At 37.8% G+C, this 25,602-nt stretch overlaps 2 protein-coding genes across 5 annotated transcripts; one reads left to right on the forward strand and one right to left on the reverse strand.

Moving 5' to 3' along the window:
* Positions 1-2,578: 2,578 nt before the first annotated feature.
* On the reverse strand, positions 2,579-22,323 carry csnk1a1 (casein kinase 1, alpha 1). Of its 4 annotated transcripts, none has more exons than XM_065273028.2 (11): positions 21,657-22,323; positions 21,217-21,323; positions 17,161-17,287; positions 16,304-16,402; positions 13,969-14,052; positions 11,501-11,640; positions 11,099-11,177; positions 10,491-10,565; positions 7,972-8,078; positions 7,209-7,357; positions 2,579-4,151 (listed from the first exon to the last, which is right to left on the reverse strand). In XM_065273028.2, the coding sequence occupies exons 1-11, from the start codon at positions 21,777-21,779 to the stop codon at positions 4,144-4,146; spliced, it is 1,098 nt and encodes a 365-aa protein (XP_065129100.1). In that variant the 5' UTR covers positions 21,780-22,323; the 3' UTR covers positions 2,579-4,143. The 4 variants fall into 4 exon arrangements, with proteins under 4 accessions (XP_065129100.1, XP_065129107.1, XP_065129114.1 ...); XM_065273035.2 differs by having other exon boundaries at positions 7,245-7,357; positions 21,657-22,322; XM_065273042.2 differs by lacking the exon at positions 13,969-14,052 and having other exon boundaries at positions 21,657-22,320.
* Positions 22,324-23,609: 1,286 nt separating this feature from the next.
* Positions 23,610-25,135, forward strand: LOC135758197 (serine protease inhibitor Kazal-type 1). Its single transcript, XM_065273058.2, has 4 exons — positions 23,610-23,743; positions 24,394-24,416; positions 24,521-24,630; positions 24,896-25,135. Exons 1-4 carry the CDS (start codon positions 23,695-23,697, stop codon positions 24,951-24,953), a joined length of 240 nt encoding a protein of 79 aa, XP_065129130.2. The 5' UTR covers positions 23,610-23,694; the 3' UTR covers positions 24,954-25,135.
* Positions 25,136-25,602: the final 467 nt, after the last annotated feature.

Below are 25,602 nucleotides of genomic sequence, written 5' to 3' on the forward strand. Positions count from 1 at the left end.
GTTTATTAAATATGCTTAAACATCTTAATTAAACTAAGGCCTAGTCTGTGAAACCAGTTTAAATACACCAGTACTAGTAAACTAAGTTTAGAAAATAGTACACTACCAAGTACACATAAAAGTGTATTTTAGTGCACTTTCTTCACTTTGGAAATAAGGAAAATTACTTAGTCTGTATATTCCCACAACCTAGTCTACAAGCCCAGCCCTAGACTATCACGACCCATTTCATTATATTTATGAAGAGCGGCTAATCCCTTATAATGAATAATTCACACTCATTCACTCAGCATTGACCTCTGATGGATTTTGTGCTTAGATTATTGCTACTGAAAGCCTCAAGATATCTCTGTGTTAAGTGTGCATTGCGAAACAAAAGCAAATGCCAGTTTAGGATTGGGTGTGTCGGAAATGTATGAGACAGCGAATAATATTTCCTCTGCAGGGAGTGTCACAATGTTCAAAGGTGCATTACAATGTTCAAAGGTGCATCTTTTTGTGAGGTGCAATAATTATTACACCTTTTCAAAAAATATATTAAATGTACCTGACAAATTTTCACTTTCTTAAAGGAACATTCATGTATACACTAATTAGATAATAGCTTAGTATGGGCATGACGGTTATATAAAGGCTTTTAATAGTTTTGCATGCACTGTTTGCTCTGGTATTCTGAATTACACATCGTGTCTTTCTAGTAATTACTGATAGAGGGAAAACACAAGGGAGAACAGTAACACAATCCTCGTCAGCTCGATGACATTGATATTATTTTAAACGGATTACCTTTCATTTCCCCCTCGAAGTAAGCCTAGTAAGCATACAGTTACGGAGAAAGGCCACCAGCTGACGCTTAAACAACGACGTGACATCTGATCTTTTTCATGAACCCGTGGGTCACATAAACAAAACACTTTCTTATTAATGCCACACGGGGGCGCGTGTGCTCGGTTACCAAGTTAATTAATCTGTAGTTCAACAAGGTTAGCGTTGTCTGTTTAGAAAGCATTTTGAAATGTTTATGTATTTAGCATTTTGGGAAATTAATATTTTTATGTTATGTTTTTTATGTAATGCGATCAGTCGCAGTTGGGTGCATACGCCCAGTATTTGTATTGTATTTTTTAGAAAGCTTTGTTATTTATTGGATTAATTTTTATTACATAAAGTTTTCGTCGGCCACCGAGAACACTACTGCGACTGCAGGATAGTTATCAATAGGGCGTGTTCTCATATAATCTACGTCCCTCCTGTGCTGGAGGTGTGTTAAACTTTTAAATGTTTGACCACTCCCAGTACATCCAACAGTTTTCAGAATGACAGTTGCCTTTGCTGTTAAATCTGATGTAAACACCACGTAACACAGTGATAACAATCTAAAAATGATTTCATACAGTAAATGTACATTGTATCTATAAATGAATCGATTGAAATTTAGTGTTTGACTTCATGCGGACATTTAAGTACCGCGAGAGCTAATCAAAAGTACAGCATTCCAATCGCTGTCGCGGTACTTTGATGTCACACCCCTATCGTTTTGCGCAGCGCTGCATGAAGTAGAACACACCTTTGGATTAAATTACTCCGTTCCAGCAGTACAGTGTCCGGTCACGTGACGAATGACTCACACGCGGTCTTCTCGTGACTCCACCTCCATAAAGGGCAGAGCAGAGCCTTTAGTGGGCAATAAGTCATCCATACTTTATGAATGAGATCCGTCTTTAAATAATACACGAAGTGCTACACAAAGCAAGAGTTTAAATACGTTTTTAAAGTAACGCTGATTCTTGTGTTTGGATATCAGTCTTGTGTATTTTTGTGATCTTAATACATATATCGGGTCTTTTGTTGAACAGGTTTGTTGTTGTCTGGACCTTTGACTTCCCCTGCGAGACAGCAGCTGTTTTATGCATGTGTTGATTTGACAACAGTGGACAAAACCATCCCCCACCCGCCCCGCTATGTACACTGGTGTGGCTAGGACACCCCTTCCCCCATCCATACTGCTGTTCATTTTCCTCAAGTGTTACGGTTTCTAACTCTAGACTCCATTTTGGCTCACTAAACTTGTTAAAGACTGTTAATTATTTCATGAATGTAATAAATAAAAAATTCAATTTAAAATGCTGTGATCCTGCACCTCGCTCTTCTTTTCAATAACACAAATGTCTAAACTTAAGTTTTGTTTCGTTTCAATTGTTGGTGTCAAAAGCACATCAATAAATGTACACACCTGTCATTTAAAGCCATTTTAATATTTACATATATAAATCCTGAAAATTTAAGCAACACCATGAGCATCTAGTTCTACCCACAGCCCCCACAAGATTCATCAACACCTTTAACTCCTTCCACAAAGATGTCCCTTCCCAACACAATATCATTCAATGCTTACATTGTATTTTTGATTCCCAAGCATTTTGCTTTGTCTCTAAAGCATGTCGTTCAATTTTAAAAGCAAACAAAAAGGTTCGATGCCTGGTTGTGTGAAAGTTTAACAATACATGTGCCATGACTCGAGACTCACCAGAATAAATGGATAATAGAGGGGAAACATTTAATGATCCACCTTGCGTGAGTTTTTGTAAAATTACAGAGACTGGGACAGCAAATATGAGAAGTCATTTTAATTTATTCTGACATGCTAAAAGGGCATAAATTACACTTTTATAGAACGGCCAGCTTACAAGTACTTGTAGCTGGTTCTGGGGACAGTTTGGAGGTAAGAAAGCCAAGTAACTTCTGTGCATTTGTCGTGGCTAAAGGCTGAGGAAACAAACAAACAAAACAAACAAACAAAACTGCTTTTGCCTCACAAGACCCAAAACTAAATAGAAAAGAAACCCTCCAACACTTTTTGCATTAAAAAAGGAAATAAGCAAAAGATCGCCACTAAACAGCAGCAAAAACTGTTGCAGAGAGAAAGTCCCAGAGATATTTTACAAGAGGATCTGCTTCACCACAGGAAGAAGCAACAAAAAACCCTTCCCCAAAATTATTGTTCAATTCAATACAAGGGAAAGACAACTCTATAAAACTGAAAAAGTATACTTTTCTGATTAAAAAAAAAAACAAACAAAAAAAAGATATATGCATATAAAATGGTAACGGGAAGGGTGGAGTGAGCACATTTTTCTCAAGACAGAACATGGAGGCTATCATAGCATGTTATTCTTACGCATGGTTACCTTTTCAAATCAACATGAACATTTTCCAAGTGACAAAACCCAGATCATAGATGCATACAATTGTTTTCTAAGCAATTAACATACATGTTTAGTCAAGTGATGCCTAATTTATAATGAATATGCTTTGGTGGAGTTTATTCTTTTATTTATTTTTTAGACTTCAGAATACCAAGTACAATATAGTTAATGCAGCGCTCTAAATAGAAACCTAGTAGTCACTAGAATGTTTTTTTAATCTTCACATTAGAAGCTCTCTAGCACATATCAGCAGGCAGAACTGTAATCACCTTTTAGAAAAAGAAAAAAAAAAACAAATCCAATGTTTGCCTTTTAATTACTTGGACACATTTAATACAACAGATTCAATGTAATAGGTCTCACTTTGCTTGACAAAAATAACTGAAGGACGAAAATGTGTCTCAGATGTCTCCGTTCGGAAAGAAGAAGAATGTCTGGGTTCACGCCACTCTCGGTGACGATAGGAAGATGAAAGGGGTAAGGGGACAAAACAGCTCTTATGGGCAACCAAGAATTGAGGAAGGACCCCTCACATCAGCTTTCTTGAAGGGAGAAAACTCGGGAAAATATTGGCATGTGCACAAATATATCCCCAGTGAGTCGACCTTTTTCTATAGTTTTCAGTTTCAAAGAAGGAGGGGTATAAAGTCTTAAGGAACAGGACGATAGAAAAGGCTACAGCTTCCAACTCCAAACCAAGCCTGCTCTCTGTGTGGATATAGTATATACATACCAATATATAGATATATGCAATGCATCTTATCTATATATACCGATTACATATATAGTATATGGAACAAAAGTTCTTTAACAGGAAAAAGGTTGCCCACAGTGCCTGGCAGGTTCTGGTGAATTTGATCCTAGATGCCGGGATGTGATTGGAAGGCAAATCCTGCTACGACCAACTCTGCTCTGCTTCATTACATTGTCTTAATGGTTAGAAACCTGCAAGAGAGAAAGAAAGATGGGAGAGATAGAGAGGAAAGGGTTAAAAGTTAGCGGAACAGAGTTGAATGGGGTTGAGCTACTGTAATCAATGTGGCCAACCCAGTCAGAGCATTATTCAATCCTGGAGGAGAGAAAGTGCAAAGTCATCAGTCCCTCTCTGCGGTAAAGTCGAGACTTGTTGCAGAGAATCTGAGAAAAACATTCATGTCAAACTCAGAGAGGGATAAACTCAGTTGGGGCTTACAATCTCCCTAAATGGCATCTAACTAACCACTAGTATACATACTACAAGCTGTATTACAGATGACATAGCTATGATGCGATTCATTCACATAAAACTACAGCTCACTGACACATCAGTTGCAAATCTGATGCACGATTTGTAGGTCACCACAATGGCAATACACCCCAAAATAAACATGTGCTATAAGCCAAACTCCTAAGAGCCCTAATAGCTTTTCTAGATAGAAATGAATTAAACTGGTTAAACTGGATACTGTATGTATCCTCAGACAGAATTTTAAGCTACAAACATCCCCATGATGTTACAACAAAACATTTACATAAAAGGCAGATGTGTGGCGTATGTTGAAATGTTTCCAGCACGGCGCGCTCAACTGTGGTCCACTAAAATCAATCTGCTTTTGCTTCAGGCAAGCAGTGAACAAAATCGGGGATTTTACAAACAGGGATAAGAGAGCCATTTTAACATGGCAGTTACAACATAACAAAGAAAGATCAATTCTCTAGTAAAACAGGAAATATATATTTCCATATACATAAGGTTGTACAGTAAGCAGCAGACTGTAAGGTGGAGTGCTTTATAACTCAACCCTTACATGGCTTGTTAAAGTGTGATCCAAACCCTCAAACAAGCAAGAGCAGTCTTTCAGGTTCTGCTCATTTATGTCACTGCTTGTGTCATTTATAGCCATCCACAATGGAAAGTTGATCCAAACCGGTTGCCAAGTAACCAGATGCTAAGGTTTGAGCTGCTACTGCTTGTCGAGTGTAGTTACATTTAGCTACTGTAGCCTTGACATTTTGCAGACGCAAATTAATCTTAGAGCAGAGCAAAAACTAAGACGAGACAGAGGACACGCTCGCTCGACTGAAAATGTAGAGAACATCTCTGCATTCAATGAGCTGAGCAAAATATGCTGATTCAGCACTCTTTGGACAAATATCACAAAGCAGCGCAAGCTCAACATTTGCCATGTCTCCACTGTGGACTTATGCTGGTAGCCAAGAAACCAACAACAAATCCCCTGCGAATAAAGTTCATTCAAGCTTAAACACTTTGCCACTTTTGTTATCCGATTCTTGGCTGTGGCTTGACAGCAACCTGCTTCGAAAAGGGCTCTTAAAGAGACAGTGCACTTTTTCTTACAAATCCTTAAAATGGCTAAAACGCAAAATTTTGGATTGCTATAATCCAAATGTAACAATAATACTATTAAGCAGGGTACCTTGTATAGACTGCGTTTTTAAGGAGGAGGGGTGTACTCCGAACTGAAACAGCATGCACAAAGGATTAGACCAACACCACTTCATCAGCAAGTGCTATTCTTAGTCCTGCCAGTTTTAACAGCAGTTGTTCTCTGCCTTAATTCAGGATGAACACGGAGAAAAGCAGGAGACGGCTTTACTCTTTGAACATTCAAAGATGACGTGCTGAACCACACGAGGTTCACAAACCTCAAATGGGAGGAGACAAGATGACTACATGGCCTAAACAGCCAACATAAAGCCCATATTTATTAAAAACCTACTAAGCCTTTAATAAACAAACGGCAAGTAAAAAAATAAGCATATAAATGAGAATATCTACAGGTGACAACTGCCACAACAAAAAAAATACACTGATAATTATTACTAATCAACTATAATCGCACAACCAAAAATGTGCATGGTTGCGTTATAAATTTAAAAAGAACACTATCCAAGCTTTTTACATATGTAAAATGTAATACTTCACTATTTTTAGTTCAAGGCCAACTTCTAAATAATGATGTAAAGACTTTGTGGTTAAAACCCCTAAAATTACATACAATTAACTGTAAAAAGCACCCACTTACAATATAGACCAGACTGAATGCACTGTAGTCTGACTTAAAAGCAAAAAAGGACAGTAGACGTCAGCTTTTCCACTTAAGTGCGTGCCCTTCTAGATGTCATGCCTACTCGGCAATAGGTGCACAACAGATTTAGACCACACCAAAGCCTACACAAGCTCTGACAAGGGAAATTTATCTTTAATATAGTGTACAACTGACTACATATACCTAATCTCTCTTTTAAAAGCAAACATTTATAGCAAACATCATGTCTAGGATAACGATGACTGTCCAACAGCCCCAACCTAAATCCAGCTGGAGTTTTGTTTTATGTTGAAACAATCTCCAAGTCCATTTATCTAGGACAGACTATGCCCTTGGAAGAGATCCGTAACTAGAATCACAAAAAACATTTCTTTTTTAACAAAATACAAATATACAATGACACTTTCCCAACACCAGACAGAGAACAGTACGGTAAGAATCAATGACAGGGTTTAGAAATGACATGGTCTTGGTTAGTCTGTGGTTAGAAATCACTCCCACGTATCCATGTTTGTACTGTAAAGTTTTATAAAAGAGACAATTATAATAAAAAGACCAACAAGTGTTAGATCCAGGAACATTGATTGGGAGAAATCTGTCAAATAGAGCATCCCATTTGGAAAGGGGTTAATTTAAGGGATGGTTATTTGACATTCACAGAAAGATTATAAAGCCAACCCTTCGTCCCAGAGAAGAATAGACATTTTGGTTCAAAGTTAGTAGTCAAATTTCCCAAGGACGTCTTTGCTTTTGCAAGACAAACCAATTGAATAATCTTTTTTACTTTTTTGTTGAGGAGGAGGTGCATCCTCGAACTAACACCGTTTCTTTGTAATCCATGAATCTTTGGGGGAGCGAATGTTCCAAATCCACTTTGCTTTTTTAATAAATATGCAAGCAATTGGTGTCTCTGTTTTAGCGCTGAAACGTCGCTTGGCTGTTTGCTACTAACCTTTCATGTTACTCTTGGGTTTGTCAGTTTGCTTGCCTGTGGGGGTTTGTGCCTGTTGCCCCTGTCCCCCTGAGGAGGCCGCCTGCTGTGCTGCTTTCTGCTTCAGCATGGTCCAGTCAAATGTGTAGTCATACTGGTGGTTCAGAGTCCTGAAAGGCACAAAACACTAATGAGCACACCCATACAAACCACACAGCTACAAAACAAAGGGTTTAGGACAAGAAAATTGCAACTACGAAAAATAATCAGCTCACAAAGGATACGGAGGTGACTTTCATTGTCCCAAAATTTGCAACCTAACACTGTGTCCTAACTAGACGTAATGGCGCGAGGCGATAAAAGGTATTTTTCCCCATGTTATTCAGAGTTTTTGTCCTAATCATCCACGATACGATGCTATTCTATTTTGTGCATTATAAATATTAATCATAAAACAAACAAAATGAGACTCATTGCAAAGTCATAAGGCAGCGAAGGGAAACATCTCTGTATGCGTGTTCCCTATTCAGCTGCAATGAGAGAGGATGGAGCACAATCAGAATTTTTTTTTTATTATTGGCTGTGTTTTGTGATTGATTGTGTCACACCACGCCTCTTCTTCGCATTCAGTGTGGACAGACAAATTGCCTATTGCTGGAATCATATCACGTTGGATCTAGTTAGGACACGATGTAAGCCTCTACTAATGACAAAGTTTGCTTTACTGCTGCTAAAACATTTTGTGACTAGGCGTTTCTCGTAAATAAAGAGAACTGACAATCACCTGAAGAGAATGCGGAAAAGCTGACGCAAGTACATGTAGTCAGGTGCCTCTTCAAACCGCAACCCACGACAGTAGTTCAGGTACATGGCAAACTCTGCTGGGAACCCCTGGAGGAAAAAGCCAAGAACAAAATGAGATCTGTACAAATACCTAGTAAAGTCATGCTGACCTGACCTGCTCCTTTTCAAGGATGCAAGAAATAAAAGAAAAAAACCTCTCTTGAACTACTGAGGATAAGTACATAGAGAGCCTTGTTAACATGAAATATGCAATCATGTTAAAAAAAGATTAGACACATCTGGACGGAGGTGTAAAGTACTTGAGTAATTTTACTTGATTACTGTACTTAAGTATTATTTTTGGGGATTTTTACTTTACTTGAGTACAATTTAAAATCAGTACTTTTACTTTTACTTAATTACATTTTTTAAGAAAAAAAAGTACTTTTTACTCCTTACAATTTTATTTACAGTCAAAAAGTACTTATTTTTTAGAGATCACTTTATTCTATTTTCCCTTAGCCTACTCTTACCAAACCAATTGAATTGTGCTGACGGCCAGTTTAATTTAAATGTTATTTATTTTCCTTGGCCGAGATACAGCGTGCCACTCCCTGAAATTCATACGGTCGTAGCTCAGGCACCTTAAGTCCGGGGTGTTCGCCCTTCTGGTCCCTTATCCTACCAGAGAGGGCCTTTTCAATGAGCCAACACCCGACTCTCTAACCCTTTCTGTGGCCGACGGTCTCCTGAATTTCAAACGTCCGTGGCTCGGTCGCTTTAAGTCCTAGGCATTCGCCCTTGGCGTCCCTTATCCTACCTGAGAGGGCCTTCCAATGAGCCAACCCTGACGCTCTAACCCTTTCCCCGGCTGAGATACAGCGGTCATTCCCCTGATTTTCCCACAACCGTAGCTTGGATGCCTTTGGGTTGCTTATACCCGAGGGGACTTACAGTAAGGTGTCCGAGCTACAGCCGTGGAAAAAAATCGGGGAAAGGACCACCGTATATCGGCCGAGGAAAGGGCTAGAGACTCGTGGGTGGCTTGTTGGAAAGGCCCTCTTTGGTAGGATAAGGGACCTGAAGGCGAACGCCCTGGACTTAAGGTGCCTGAGCTAAGGCCAAGGAAAAAACCGGGAAAGGTTGACCATATCTCGGTCCGAGAAAGGGCTAGAGACTCGCGAGTGGGCTCGTCGGATGAAGATTTTTCGCTTCTTTGAAACCGAACACATTATGCCAGCAAAGAGTTGGATGGATATCTGGCCTGAGTTTCAGACACCAGGAAGTCTCTGCTCACGTTCCCTGCTATTTGCAGCCTCTCTATCAAGACTAAGACCTTGTTCACGCTGTCAGTCCAAATCTGATTTTGTTGCATGTCTGACTGGACAGACTCACTTTCCACATTGTGTATCACAACTGTTTAGATCCGATCTGTGCGTCCTGTAGGGTTTTGCAATTTTCTGGATTATTTGCACTGTTTCTATGGCAATGACGTCACACTGGCACAACAATCGTGTTTACATTTTACGTGACGCAACAGCATGACGTAACTGAAAAGCTACAAAAATACGATCAGAGCGGTCAGACTTAAATGTATTTCTGGAAATGTGATTTGAAAAGTATTTCAAACCACCTCTGGATATAGCTTGAAACAGAAAAGAAAAAAACAGATTTCATGTGGTTTTTAGCCGTTCACACGTTCTAAATGTGATTCCAATCGAATATGCACCAAAATCAGATTTGGACTGACAGTGTGAACAAGAACTAATACAACTCTTTCTGTCTGTCGGCTGTCTGTGAGATGCTTGATACTCAATTTTGAAAATCAGCTTCTGCTTTAGTTAAATTCGAGGTTTCAAAACTTTGAGTAGCATGTTGCATACTGAAATTAGGTCGTTTTATAGTTTGATAATGAAATACAATTAAATACAAACAGTTGTAAAGCAGGATAAAACCCTGTATGTGGTGCACTCACTTCATGTTTTTAGAGATTAAAAGCTTAAACAAGAATCTCTAGTTTAAATTTTTCCTGTTACTTTTACTTTTTTAATACTCAAGTACAATTTTAACGTGGTACTTTTTACTTTTACTCAAGTATAATTCTGGCCAGATACTTTTACTTTTAATTGAGTAAAATTTACACTCAGTACTTGTACTTTCACTTGAGTAACATTTTTGAGTACTTTTTACACCTCTGCATCTGGATACTGGATCTGAATATTAAATTTTAATATACGGTTTACTGCCATGTGACAAATTTAAGACATATATGTTACTTCTGAAACTAGTAAAAAGGAGCAAGATGTCATAAATGGTTAGCTTCGGTTCTACTACGTCCTACATAAAATAGCAGCTTTCTATGAATCTCACACTGATAAACTAAATAGTCTTACTGGTGATTTAAAATGGTACGATCAAACCTCTGGTACGAAAAGGAAAACTTTTGTAGCATGTATGCCATACTGGCAAGAACGGCTGTGAATTTGAACCTTTTTTGGGAGGATGTAGAATTTCACATACCTTACACAACACCTCGACAGGGGTCGACATCTTTTTCTCACTAATCTTTTCATACTTCTGTTTCTTTGTTGCAGCCTGTGGGGCAGAAATGAAAATGATGCACACTACGGCCTGTAACTGACATGGCGGTTCATCTGTGTGCAATCCCACAGCGCAGAGGGCCATAAATAAACCAGCTGAAAGAAGATTTACAGCACTTTTTCAGGCACCACCTGTTGGACTGTTTCACACCGCCTAGTAATTTTTAGTTTAAGCTTTTCAGTGGGAATAATTCATTAACAAGCACTATTCTTCTGCTTAAATTACAATGACTAATGTCCACGCTTGAAACGTACTACATTTAAACCAAGCTTAATCGGACGGCAGAAAGGTCACCGTCATCTTTTTAAAACGAAACTATGCGTCATCAATTTTTATCTGAGGAAGTAAGCTGCCCTCAATTAACCAAGCACATCCTTTTTATACAATAAAAGTGAGTAGTGACTACAGCAGTCAAACATGTTTTAAATGTAGTTTGCATGCTTATGAATATCATCTGAATATGTCACTACCTATAATGTTAACTCTGTTTAAAAATATCCTGTTTATTATCTACCCTGCTTACTTACCTTCAGTCCCTGCCATGGAAGGCTGGTTCTGTTAAAGTACATCAGCACATATCCTAGTGATTCCATGTCATCTCGACGACTGTAAATAAAACCATATGTAAGCAAAAAAATTCAAACACAATGTCCAAAATAGCTTGAGTGGTGTGTACAAGCAGAGCTGATGAAGCAAACCACCCTTAATTTAACCCACTGACCACAGAATGCCATTTCTCTAATAGGGAAAGATTGCCAGTCACACAAGATGTCATGAAGATGAATTTAAAGTGCCTCTCATCACAAAAGACTCCAAAGAGCTTGGTAGCAACACTCAGATGAGCAGCGCAAAGAACATACAGCACAAAGGAAAGTACATGAAGTTGACATTGAAAGACCATATAAGGACCATGAGTGACAAATTCTCACCTCTGCTCAATTCCCAAGTGTGCGTTGATGCTGGCATAGCGAGCTGTGCCTGTGAGATTTTTGTCTTCTCTGTAGGGTATGTGCTGTCGTGTCCTGTTATCTCGGTATTTCTTGGCCAGACCGAAGTCAATGAGGAACAACTATACAAAGTGAAGAGAGAAGCACAAACATTGACTTTTTGTTTAAAGGAGCGACTAAAACAAAGAAAATCAAACTTTTTTCCAACTTTCTTCCATGCATGTACTCTGGACTACTTCTTGGACTTCGGAACAAAGAATTATACATCAAGTGACTCATCAAGAAAGTGATGGGGTCAGAGTCTACGCCTGGAAAATGACCACACCTTTATCCGACCAGTGATGGAGGAGCCAGCTCGAAGTGCATTCTCTGGCTGTCCCTGAAATCTTTCATCCAGTTCCCCACACACACTGGATACAGTATCCTGCCAACATTTTTACTGAGGCAGCAGTCAAACTGTAATGCATCCACTCAGCCATGCCACTGACCTAACCAAGGATTTGACTTATTTTCTCCTCTTGTCAAGAAAATTTGTTACACAAACCATGCAATTCTTTAAATATGGTTCTTTTAGAGGTCAAGACCAGGGAAAACCATTACAGTTAAAGCTTACTAGAAACCCAGAGATTGTGATTAACCACTTGGCCATTAACCCTTTACTTTAAGGACCCCTTAGCTTGAACTCAATCAATCAATGTAGGACACCCAAGTAGGCTATGTTTTTAATTGCATCATTAAGTGATACAAAATACGGTTACATTAAATAAGCGGTTTACTGAAATCATCTCACCACTTGTTTTATAGCAAATATAAGGTACAAGAATGTGTTCCTGGTCGGAGGCGCTTGGTTAGTAGGCAGTGTTCCGATATGTAGTACAGACACGCTTTCAGAGACCCAGCTCGCCGTTGTTTGTCGGTCCAGTTCACCTCTCTCCACCCCATACTTTCCTGTCCTCTCTGTACATTACTGTCTGTCCAAAAAATGCCCCCAAAAACTAATTAAATTTTTTACATTTAATTAACAAAAATTCGTTACTGTAGTTCAATCGTTAAAGCACTCCATTAGCAACGCAAATGTTGTGGGTTTAACAAACAGGAAGTTAACAGACAAAAATGTTTACCATAAATGCACACAGTAAGTTTAAATAGGTTTGTCGGAATATAAAGTTAAAAATTTAAAAAGAAAGTAAATAGTAAAATTATTAATTAAACAATAATGTTTTATTATTTTAACTGCCTGTCAATGATATCGATAAGGATTGCACGATTAATCGCATGCGATTGTCATACGCATTTTTTTTTTTAGTAAAGCCAACTCTTGATTGGTAATAAATCGCCATCAGCTGCTTTCAGATGGAGCGGCATTTACTACACAAAGCAGACAAGCTGAGAAATATCACATTCATAATCACAGATGAATTGCCTGTGATTATAAATGCAATATTGTCTAGCTTTTCAGTGAACTACAGCTTTGTGTAGTAAATACCGCTCCATCTGAAAGCAGGTGATGGTGATTTATTTCTGAATCGGCTTTACTAACAAAATGCGCGTGACAATCGCATGCGATTTATCGTGCAGCCCTAATCTAGATACAAATAAAATACAGCCGTGATGTAACGTAGCAACTAGTATACTGATATGCACTGTGTTGCATGTACGTGCATGCAAATGGGTTTTATTCGAGAGAACTTAACATTTTTACCACCATCCTTAGCATCATGTCAGACAATATGGATGAGTACTCTGAATTATCAAGCAATACTTAATAGACCAAGTATTTAACAGATTAATCCTATCCAAACCCCATAACAACCTTTGTGTGGCTTTGTTGCAATTGGCTGCATGACAGAAACATTGTGTCAACATATTGGATGTTTAAAGTGTTCCCTTTCTAGTGGAGAAAAAGCCTCTGCACCACTTTCAAAGGACCAAAAATAGTCAAAGATGTGTGCTGCCAGTGCAACAAACACTTCATGTTTTAGTAGGCAATCATGCAGAGAAAGTATGCCAATCTATTTATTCTGTGCCTTGAAGACCTTGTTAACAAATAACCATAAGTAAGATTACTGGCCAATGTGTAGCCACAAAGTCCATGTCCATAAACTGGAAGATTTCACTAAATCCATCAAACTTAGCATTGAGATTGAAGGTAATAAAAATACCATTTAAAACACAATTGGACTGAGAACATTTATAGAGCTAAGAGAACAATTTAATTATCCAGATGAACCTAAACACAGCCCCCCCACCACCAAGTGCCAAGACCTTCATCCCCCTGTACAAAGATGCCTGCAATCTGGATTACAATTTAATCCCTATTTCTGTTTAGCATGTGTGTCTGGTTCAATGCCAACAAACTTCAATGGTTACTGTTCAAAATAAAAAAATAAAAACTAGAAATGGGAAAAGGAATTTGGGGGGATTATTAAGAGGTGGTTGTGGGTTCAGACCTGGTTTAATCCTGAGAAAGATGGGTCCTGAGAAGAACTAACAGCCAAGCTTCTTTTCCTCTTCCCCACTGGAGATTCTAAACACTGAACAGACAATAGAGGGTGCAGTGCATCAAACAGTATTGCTGACAACCGCACACGGCCAGCGCAGACAGGCAACACCAAGGCTCAGAAAAAGAACGCGAGGAAGAGCAGAAGGAGGGGAAGAGAAAGCCTAAGGCAATCCTTCATCCACCAATAAGCGTCCTAGCTAAAGTCAAAGGAAACTCTGCTAATGGCAGACGTCTTCCCATAAGCCTAGGCTCAGATACTAAACAGGTTTTCAGACGAGATGCAGGAACTGCTTGTTTCATGATTCTTGAGCCAGAGAGGCAAACTATACATGGCACCTCTGGCCATCCCCAGTGTTCTTATCCACACCAATTGTTTCCAAGCCTGATTGTCTTTTTTTGACTTTGCAGTATATAGCAATTCTGCAGCATTTAACACTAGCTGTGCCATTAGGTATTTAACCTTTAGGCTCACCCAAGGCAAACAAGACAATGGCACAACTAGGGTTAGGAAGGCCATTCACCACAATGGCCGCTTGTTTAAAAATTAGAAATGAGAAGCTTTGTGGACAAATGCAACCAACCAAAACTCAGCCCCACCCAATTAAACACCTCGTGATCATTCTAAATGCATTTCAAGTTTAAACTGTGTAGACAGGTCTTTGGATCACAGTAAGGAAGAGGCTAGAACACTTTGGCATGTGGAGAGGCCAAATCAGGTAAGGATGAAGCTTTGAGGAACTAAAAAAAAGCGTGCAGTTTAAAAGGTGCATGACCTAACCTGCATGTTATTGCAAAAACTGTTTTAGTTTAGCTACAAAAGACAAGATGGGACAGCTTCATGAAAGTGACGTTAAAGATTTCAATACAGCAGCTCAGGATAAAGCAACAAAACAAGCTATTAGTCTAGAATGGTGCCGAGTACGGTTCTCCACAATGTGCCAGGAGTATGTGACTAAGCACAGTATGTGTTGAGAAAATAATTTCACTTAAAATATACTAAATAAGTTATAAAATACTCAAACTGCCTTTTTTGAGAACCTTGCATGTGGACCTTAACTGCACTTGCTTTAAAATACTGCTAGCAAAATGCATTACCAATTCACACAAAAGTTTCCATTTTTAGCCACCTGTTGGGCCAAATCATTCTTGGTCAAGGCATGCCCACATGCTTTACTCTTTTCCAAATTAAGAATGTTAAGATTACTGGGGTTGGATTAAGAATGGTAATGATCATATGAGAGATGTCAGAATGTAAGCAGGGAGCAGTGAATGATGCGAGTGGAGAGATTTTGATTCTGCACCAAAAGAGACTGGGGTTTGCAAAGCAAATAGTTAAATCAAAACCATCCCATAGGCTGAGTTCAGTGTACTCAGAATCTAATGCTTTCCAGGTTTGACGTCAAAAACCTACATCCGAGCGTGAGCGTGTGCATCTAGAGTTTTAGTGAAAAGGTGACGACTTCATGTGTATGTACAAAAATAAAAGCTTAAGGCTGGCATTCACACAGACACACAATGGTAAACATTTATTCCAGAAAGCACTGCCAAAAATGGTAATACAGGCTTCACTGAGTTTTTCCTTTGTGGAACTGTTAGACGAGACAACCAGAGCTTGTACTGGTAGGTCATTGTGTTATTTTGCACAACATGCTTTAACTTTGCCAAATGTTGCCTGTCTGCAAGGGCTCAAAACTACGAACTATCTGAAACAAAATAAAAATCAGGCAACTTCTGTACATTTGAATAGAGAGAAATTAAAAAGTGCAAAGCACTTCAAAGGCTTCTCAGTCGGAGGGAGAAATAAATAAAACCAACCACAAGTCACATATCATGCACAAGTTCCATTTTTGAGGAGTGAATGAGATCAAATTCATGTCCACATATGTACACAGCCCAACCGTCAGGTGTTACCAAATCAACCGATATGTTAAGCTGTAAACACTGTGTCAAGGGAATTCTAATGGTTTTAAATAACCAGTCCTATAATTTCCCACCCAATATTCTTTGTACAGCCCAGCCATCCCAAATCAACAAAGCGACATCAAACATAAATATTACAGGCTCAGAAGCCAGTGTTTAACCACAGGAAAGGGCATATAATACATGGAGTAATTTTAACCTTCAGTCATCTCTCCTACCTCAATGGAACAGGAAACCACAGAGATCTGCAGATTTAACCCCTACTGCATTACATAATTAATTTACAGCCAAACCTCCCTGCCATTTTTAAAGCATAACCTTGACTGTATCTCATTTAGAGACAGAAATGATTAAAATTTTACCTTATTACAGTGACGACCAATACCCATTAAAAAGTTGTCTGGCTTGATATCTCTGTGGATGAAGTTTTTTGTGTGCACATACTCAATTCTGCTGATCATCTGTGAAAGCAAAATAATCAGGCTAAGTTAAGGCACACTTTTAACATAGCAATCAGTGATACAAGTATACTTCGTTGTTTTACGGGTACGTGAGCGTACCCATAGATATGTATATAAAGGCTAGATGGCTCGTCCGCGCTGATGGCCAATTGAGTGGAACGTCCGCATTTTGGCGGCCATCTTAGGACAGGGCGCTCGCTCACTCGTAGCATTGAGTTTTAATGATGCAGGTACTTTTAAATGACCATAACTTGCTTAATTTTTTACCAATTTTCAAACGGATTGGTTTGTTATAAACGTCAAAGATGTACCTATGACACTGAATACGTATACTAAAAATAAATAAAAAATTCATGAAACATGTTAAAGCATCCAGAATTATAGCCACGTTAATAACGTTTGTAAAAAACCAAACCGTTTGTAAATCCGTCAAGAATTCAGCAAGTTACGAGCATTTTAGTTGGCGTATGTCACTCACCTTCCGTCCACAGCAGCAGGGAGCAGCACTATGGCAGCACTGACCTAAGATGGCCGCCAAGTGACGACACAGCTGACTCCGCCTTGAGCCATCTAGCCTTTATATACATATCTATGAGCGTACCCGCACAGTCGAACAGCCTTGCAAGTATAGTTCTTTTTGACTCATACACAGGCGTTCAACGCATATGGGTAAAACGTGAAGTATATCCATATCACTAACAATCAACATATCAAGATACCAAGTGACTCATTTTGAAAACACAAAGACTCAATCTTACCTGATCTGCAAGCATTAGAACAGTTTTCATTGTGAATCTGCGAGAACAGAAGTTAAAGAGATCCTCCAGGCTTGGCCCCAGCAGATCCATCACTAGGACATTATAGTCCTTTTCTTGGCCATACCACCTGAAAATAAGCATTACATGTTGATCAGAAACAAAGGATGACCCACAAGATTTCACACCAATTATTAATGCAATTTAGTGGGTAAATATCGTGATGTCCTAAATATAAACAGCTAAAAATCTTAACCAACAACTATTTTCAGTAAAGCATGATACATTCAAATTATAAGATTAGTACAAAATTAAGTTAAAACTGCTTAAAGGGATGGTTTGGCCAAAAATTATATTAAAGCCACGATTTACTGCCCCCCCCCCAAGCTATCCGAGACGCATGTGTCCATTTATGAGGCAAACACATATTCAGTTATTTGAGAAAATCTTAGATCTTTCAGTTAAGCAAATGTAAAATTACGGGGTCAACATGCTTCAAGTCCAAAAAATTTGCATCCATCCTTAACCAAATAAATTCAAACGGCTCCACAATGATAAACAAAGGTCTTCTGAGGGTAATCCGCGTGGTGGTGTTGTAGAAATATCCACATTTAAAACTTTATAAACAAAAATCACGTCCACATTCAAGATGAGAGCGTACGCAGTTTATGGAGGGCTCTGTGCAACCCCCTCCGAATTTGTCATACGTCACTAAGAAAAGTGCGTACACTTTTCTGATACTCTCTCCTGAATACATAGGAGTCTAAGATGGCAGCGTTACTGGAAGCTAGTTATTTTCATTTATAAAGTTTTAAATGTGGATTTTCTACAAAAAACCGGCACGGATTACCCTTAGAAGGCCTTTGTTTATTATTGTGGTGTCATTTCGATTTATTTTGTGAATGATGGATGCATATTTTTTGGACTTGAAGGACGTGGACCTTATAACTTTACATTGGATTAACTGAAAGATCTAAAACATTTTCTAAAATAACTAAAAAAAGTGTTCTTCTGAAAAACTATGGACCTATGCATCTCGGACAGCTTGGGGGTGAGTAAATATGGGTTTAATATAATTTTTGGCCGAACTATCACTTTATATAAAACTTAGCTGACCAAAGTTATACCAAGACAATAAAAAGCATAAATGATCCAAGAAAGCGAGTTAAGTGGCACACCCCACAGACAATGGATTCCAATATATCCAGCTTAGTGACATGACTGTGTGTACACTATATACACTTAGTTTTAGCCATAAGAAAAAATGCCTCATTTAAGTGTGTTATTTTCCGATTATGGCACACCAAATAATTATACTTTAATGTCTTTAATAATAACGCCAATGAGCAGATCTCAACAACAACAATATCATATACATTATTGAAATACGCCTTTATTAGCCTCCCAAAACCTAAAAAGCAAGGAGTTTACATTAAACAAGACAACTATTTGTCACTTCGTAAACTGTTTATGATGAAGACATAGAATAACCCTAAAGTCTTTTGCAAAGTTCAGGCCATTAGATTTAGATACACCAAACTATGCAGGTGTAGGTTAAGAGAGCCCCACATTTAGCTAACACATTGCTAAAGCAGTCGCCAAGCAACCATCATGCTAGAGAGTCTGCCAAACAAAGAGGTATTGTGGAGATAAGGTGCAGCAGTAGACCGGTGTCTGTTCAGCCATCTGTGCCAGAAAACCAACATCTACTGTTTGACAATAACAATAAGACGTGTACTTTGAACTGCAAACAGACTCCTAAACCTTGCAATATCTCTGCAACGATTAAACCCATAATGGCTGGAGTTAACACTATTTTGTTGCAATCCAGCTTTACTTGTAACTGTTAAGCGTGACTTTCAAATAGAATGTTGCAGTCAATAGTATAATATCTGAAAATGGATTTGATCTAAAAATTTATGATTGATTATACATCTTCTAAAACAAACCACAGATAAAATTCCTTGGTATTAAACTGAGGAAACCAATCTTACTGGGTAAAACCAAAATTGTTAACTCACTACTGCAATGTAGATTATGCAACAACAAAAAAACATTCGCAACTTTCGCAAATGTAAGATGCTACGAAGTAGTTAGAGAACTTAACAGCAGCAGTAATCTCTTGCTTGCGGAAACTACAGGCCTCACTGTGGGATGTTCATTTCCTCTTATCAAAGCAAAAACTACAGGAAAGGCTAAACAAAACAGCAGTACAGCCATAATCCGCCTTAAGTTTTTCCCTAAACCGCAACTTCCCGTGCTAGCCAGTTTTATTAACCAGGCAGCAACGTTGGTGTGTATTTTCAGAAAGACGAAGCACAAAAACACTTTCCAGTGATTGAGATTACGTAGAAAAGTGCATTGTGTTCAAAGTCTTTTTTTCATTATCAAAAGCAATGAGTGGTTTAGGGAGTGTGGGGGAGGGAGATCTTGTATGGCAGGTTTTCCAAGCTCTAGCACCTAGTGACTGAAACTTTCCAACTGTTTTACACATCCTGAAACTGCTATTTATTAAAAAAGTTTCAGTAAAAGTGTCAAAACTTAACAGAATTAAAAATATAAAGTCATACTCAGCCTAAACATAAGATATTTTTCAATTTATAAAGTTTTTAAAGAGTTATTACATATTACGAACGTAAATTTCAATAGAGTTCAAAGTTCAAAATACTCTTTAACATTAAATTCACTGATATGTAACTCTTAAAGCACTGAAGAACTTAAAGGACACTGTAATACTGTACGCTTATAAACGAATAAAAACCATGGCGAAACCTTTAATATATATAAGAAGTTATTCAACTTAAAATCGCACCGGGTTCAATAACTATCCAAAATCTATCTGTAAGGCAATTCATCAACATAACACATAAGATTCGTGATAATACTAATTTAGGAAAGGATTTGTCAAAGTTTGATCAGATGGACTACATATTTTGTAATACAAATAGGTACAGTGTACAACAACTTAGTATAAGGAATTTTAAACAGGGAAGTACTGTCTCTATTCAGCACATACAATCATGCGTTTTAATTACATGAGTAAATACGCTTGATGGAGCCAAGAAGGAAGTCTTCTAAGAAATTTGAAACCAGATAAAAATTTATGAGATGTCAGGCTCATTATAAACTTACCAACATTGGTTAATACACAACATGTAGAGTTTATAAAAATAAAAAAGTACTAACCCACCACTGGAAGTAAAAGCTAATCTTGAATTTAACATTGTTCCTGCATTGGAAATTATAACACCAATAAACTTTAACCTGAAAAAGACTTAATACACTCCCTGTATAACACGCATTAGCCTACAGTTTAAGTCTAATCTGTTTAAAGCAAACCTAAATGCTGCGCTTTATAACTCTAGAGACAACTGTTGGGAGAATCCGACGAAATAATATTTTTAAAAATATTCGTGTGACTTGCGAAAGTTACATCTTTAAAGACTATTTTGCTACATAGTATAGCCATCGTTTGGCTCAGTCGCCTCGAGAATAGAGGAGCTGTTCACTACTAGGCCCTGAAACTTGTTTTCTCTCATCCGCCATTTTCTGATCGAGAGGGAGGACATGTTGAACAAACACAACAAAAGAGCAGCGGCCATTTCCCACTCACTCCTCACACATTACTCACAAGCGCACAAACACGCAATTTATCATAAAATAACATTCATTACACTGTATTACACCTTTATAAAATCAGTAAATACATGTATAGACATTTCACTGGTATCATTCTTGTGTAAAGAAACGCTAGCGCTAACCTACAGGCTAGTTAGCATGTCAGCTACTTCGTTGTAAATATATAAACTATCTGTATATAGATATTTTAAATATATCTCTACATTAGGGGTGTCATTCAATAACCCCAAAGAGTCGTGTGTGTGTATATATATGGATGTGTACTTTGTACTAGACTCATCGCTTTCGATCTCGTGCTAGTCATTAACGTTAGATCAGACTAGACCAGAGTAGCCCAGCTAACGCAAAAACCCACTATAAAAGATAACAATCAAATAACATTTTAATGTTATACGTGTTTGTATTTATTAACACACTCACCTGATATGTGGGATCCCGACTCCTCCTTGGAGAATTTTGTACAACTTGCTTTCATACAGAAGTTGAGGATGTCTTGCTTTCTGTGACTCCAATTTCACAGCTACCTCCTGAGAACATTAAAAACGATCGTTTTATTATTTAATGATTAGTTTAATTAACTACTAATTTATTATTTGAGAGTACAAGACCCTCTTATTTAGTCAGGTGACCTCTTTTCTAACATCAGCAAACATGAATAATTGATTCCTCCTCTAGTACATATAGTACAAACTAAAGATTACAAATTCATAAACTTTCAAGAAAACACCACTTATTCTGGGATCATTACCAGATTCAGGCCAGAATCTGACTAACGTTAGGTTACCAGTGGAGCTAAAAAAATCCCCGTCTTCTCATTTCATCGAATTCAACACAATTATTAAACATCCATTTCATTTTACCTCTCCATTTGTGATGTTGATTGCCAAATAAATGTCACCAAAGGATCCAGATCCGATTTTCCGAACAAGCTTGTATTTCCCACCGACAATAAATTCGGCTTTAGAGCCACTGCTGCTGGCCATGTCCTAAAATTCCGAGAAATACTCTGAAACTGAGTGAAAGGGTGAGGTTTGAGTTTTTTCTCTCACTTGACGATTCAGTCCTGTAGAAACAATGCTAGCTAGCTTAAAAAATGTATCTTCTTCGCTAGCCGTGTCCTTAACGACTCACAACGACGAAACTAAGATGATAACGGACATTGGCCTCAATAGGAGATTCGATGCCTTGGCATTTAAGTAAAAAACAAGGCAGATTCCCCTGAGGATGTGGCTCTTTTTTCTCTTTAACAGTTCCCCGAATAGCTGACTAGCAGCTTAGCCTTAAAGGACACGGATGAGTCGATGTCCTCGACGGTCTCATCAAATCACCTCGCTTTGAGAGGCGATTTTTCTTCTTAACGATGTATTTGTCCACTTATTCGACCATACATCTAGACAATCGACGTTTTAAAGTTGAATTCTGGTGAGTCGCTGCTTTCTTTTCAAAGCGCAACCCACTCAGTTCGCCATCTTGTTGTCCGTCTCGGGATGAACAGAATCTGCTGAACTGAGCACAGGAGCGAGACCGCGCTAAAGCGCGCCGCCGCAGGCAGGGGAGGGGTTCACGCGTGATGTCAGCGGGGCTGCGGAAACGCGCGTAGTGAAACTCTGGGGCAAGTCAGTGCACCACTGCTGTCCTTTATAATTTAGGAAGCTGTTTATATTTACAATCCTTGATTTAACTTCATTCAAAACATTCAAAATTATAACAAAACAACTTTACAAAATACAGTGACGATATTTTAGGTTTTTTGTCAACATTTGCAATCTTTCATAATTTACAGGGTATTTTTTCACTGGGCAACTATTACATTTATATAAGTTGGCACAACAGTTTACACCGAGTTGTCATATAATATAAAACATAAAATCTTGTTAAATAAAAAACAGGTTTCGCGATGACTGTGCACGATTAGTCGGGAGCGAGCGTCGATGACCTGAACCATGCGCCATGGTTCACTGATGCCACCTAGTGAGCTAATATGATTTTTATTAAATAGCGCTGCTAATGTATTTGCTTTCTTGGCAAATTCTTGTTAGACTGTTGAATCAACGATGAACAATTACTCGTGGTGCATGGTTCATGGCAAGTTGAATGACATGATTCATAACTAAATATCAAACCAAAACAGAAACCCCAAATTAATATGAATTCATCATTAAAATAAAGCAGGTCGAAAATGCACAGGCCAAACAGATTTTGCAACAAAGACATTATAGATGATAAAATAATAATAGGTAATGATGCCTCCCTCATCCAGCATACGTGGCAGCTTTATGTTTACTTTGTGTCTTGTTAAACAAGACCTTTTTTAAGTTCATCCAGCCTAGCTTTGTTCATGGAAAACCTCTTACGTAATTTACCCCTTACAAAAATTCACCAGGTTTTTGCATATGGATTACCAATTGGCAAAACCAGGGTTTTAGTTACCACTAGTTATTTTGTGGATACCCTGGTTTAATTATAATTACAGTTTTTTTTTCTTGGTTTGTTTGTTTAAACTGTTGTAAAACCATGGTTAATTTTCATAAGATATGTAAAATGATATTTAGCTCTTTTTTATTTGTAATAATAGGCCAGGAACATCTTTCATTATCTGTTTCTCGGCAGCCGTGTTTTCATACACTTCAACATGGATTATAACTATAAGGTTTCAAAGGTTTGCAGTAACTTTATGCTTTTGTTGAGTGTGTTCTTTGTTACCATCATATTGTTGCAAAACCACAACACAAATGTCCTTGTCATTGTGGGATTATTTTATGAATGTCACCGGTCAAGTTTTTTTAAGGTAGTGGGAGGAGTGTTAGATAAATCCTAAAGCTACAGTAGCTACATGACCATAGAGCTCATATCACCTGCTGACTTTCATACTTAAATACGTCTACTCCAAAAGAAACCATGAAGTTGGCTATTCTGTTCTGCGTTTCAGTCTTCATCTGCCTCTCTGGTAAGTATTAAAATGACATAAGGTATATAAACTGTACAAAATATGTGGATTATTGTGTAATGCTAAACCAAATTTATATTTTTATCTATTCAAAATGTTGTCATTGGTATATCTATGGAGACTGAGGTGTCTTAAAAAGAAAGAAAGACCTAAATTGTCTTTTCATTTCTAATGTTGACATTTAAATGTTTTTCATTCCTAAATATTCAGACATGAGAAAGTAACAGCTGACGCCATGGTTATTCAGACCCCTTGGTCTAAACTTTTTACTGACTTGAGCTTTGATTTCTGTCATAAGACACTAAAAATACTGAGTTTTAACCTAGTGGGTCAGATAATTTCATGTTGTTCAGTTAAATGTGCTAGTTAATACAAAAATAATATTAAGCTTGAATGAAGTTAAAAAAATCAATATAAAATTAACACAAATAAAATAATAGAAAGATGTTTCCTGGAGTTAAACTGGTCACAGGATCTGATTGGTTTGTTCAAACATTTTTAACAAACGTCATTTGACAAATATGACAAGCAGCATAGAATAAACACATACGCAGCAACTTGTTTAGCAGCATTCTTATGTAAAAAATGTCTAGAAAACAAGGCTTTTCCTGGTTCATTTCTCATCATTTGTTACATTAATGTTTTCACAGCGGCAGCACCAGAGCCCAGAGAGGTGAATTATGTCAATTTTATGATGATAAAGTTATAAGTTATGACAAAGGTAACTGTGGTTAGTGTTGGTTACATTTGACAATCTTTCTTATATCTTTATAATAGGCCAACTGTGACCCAGACGGTAATGGTTCGTGTACCCGTGAATACAATCCAGTATGTGGAGAGGACAAAATTTCATATCCAACCGAGTGTGTGCTATGCAAGGAAAACAGGTTAGTCCACTGACCATAGCTGATAAATAGTGTCTATGCAAAATAGATGCTCTGTTTTGATGCAACGAAGCCAGGAAGTGTGAGAAATCTCAGGGTATTTCCAGATGTCAGCATTGAATCATTAACTTATGAACTTCAGAAGTTTTGGTAAACAGATTTGGTCTAATACCAAAAAAGAACAATACCTGTATTTGTATGACTTAATTTTTATAACAATGCAAACATCTTTTGTGCTACTTGTGATGAATGCCATCTTTCTGTTTAGGGATCGTGGCCTGAATGTAAAGATAATGCATGAAGGAAAATGTGAGCCTATCCAGTAAGAATACCGAAGGCAGCTGAACGTGATTTTCTATCATGGATTAGCCAGTATACCTCGATAAGGTTATACACTATTGGAGCGTAATCAAACACCACCTTGTCATGTAATTCCATGGAATAAAACAATCAAGCATTTCTTTAATTTGTTATAAAGTTATTGATTAAAATCTTTACTTTCCAACAATCATGTGCTGATTTTCTTCACCATTATGAGCCTGCTTTAAAACGACATGGAGATATACATACTTTTTTACCAGGGGTCTCAAACCTTTCTGTGGGCAAGGGCTACCACAATGGTTAAAACAATCTAGAGGGCTACTTTTTGATATAGTCTACTCAAAACTTTTTGTGTTTTACTTGTTGATTTTATTTTATTTTACTTGTTGATATGTTATATAAAAAATGTGTAAGAAATAAATATTACAATTGAGACTATTAATAGAATGTGCTTTGGCGGGCACCTCACAGACTCTGTTTGGGCTACCTGGTGCCCACGGGCACCACGAAGGAGACCCCTGCTTTATACCACAGTAAAAAAAAAAACTCTGGGCCAATTAATTTTATCCATAATGTTTTTCATTTGTTACCAAATTATTAAAAACTATACTTTCAAACATTCTTTTTCTGATTTTCTTTACCAATACTTGCTGT

This window comes from Paramisgurnus dabryanus, chromosome 16, assembly GCF_030506205.2.
Source record: "Paramisgurnus dabryanus chromosome 16, PD_genome_1.1, whole genome shotgun sequence".
NCBI lineage: Eukaryota > Metazoa > Chordata > Actinopteri > Cypriniformes > Cobitidae > Paramisgurnus > Paramisgurnus dabryanus.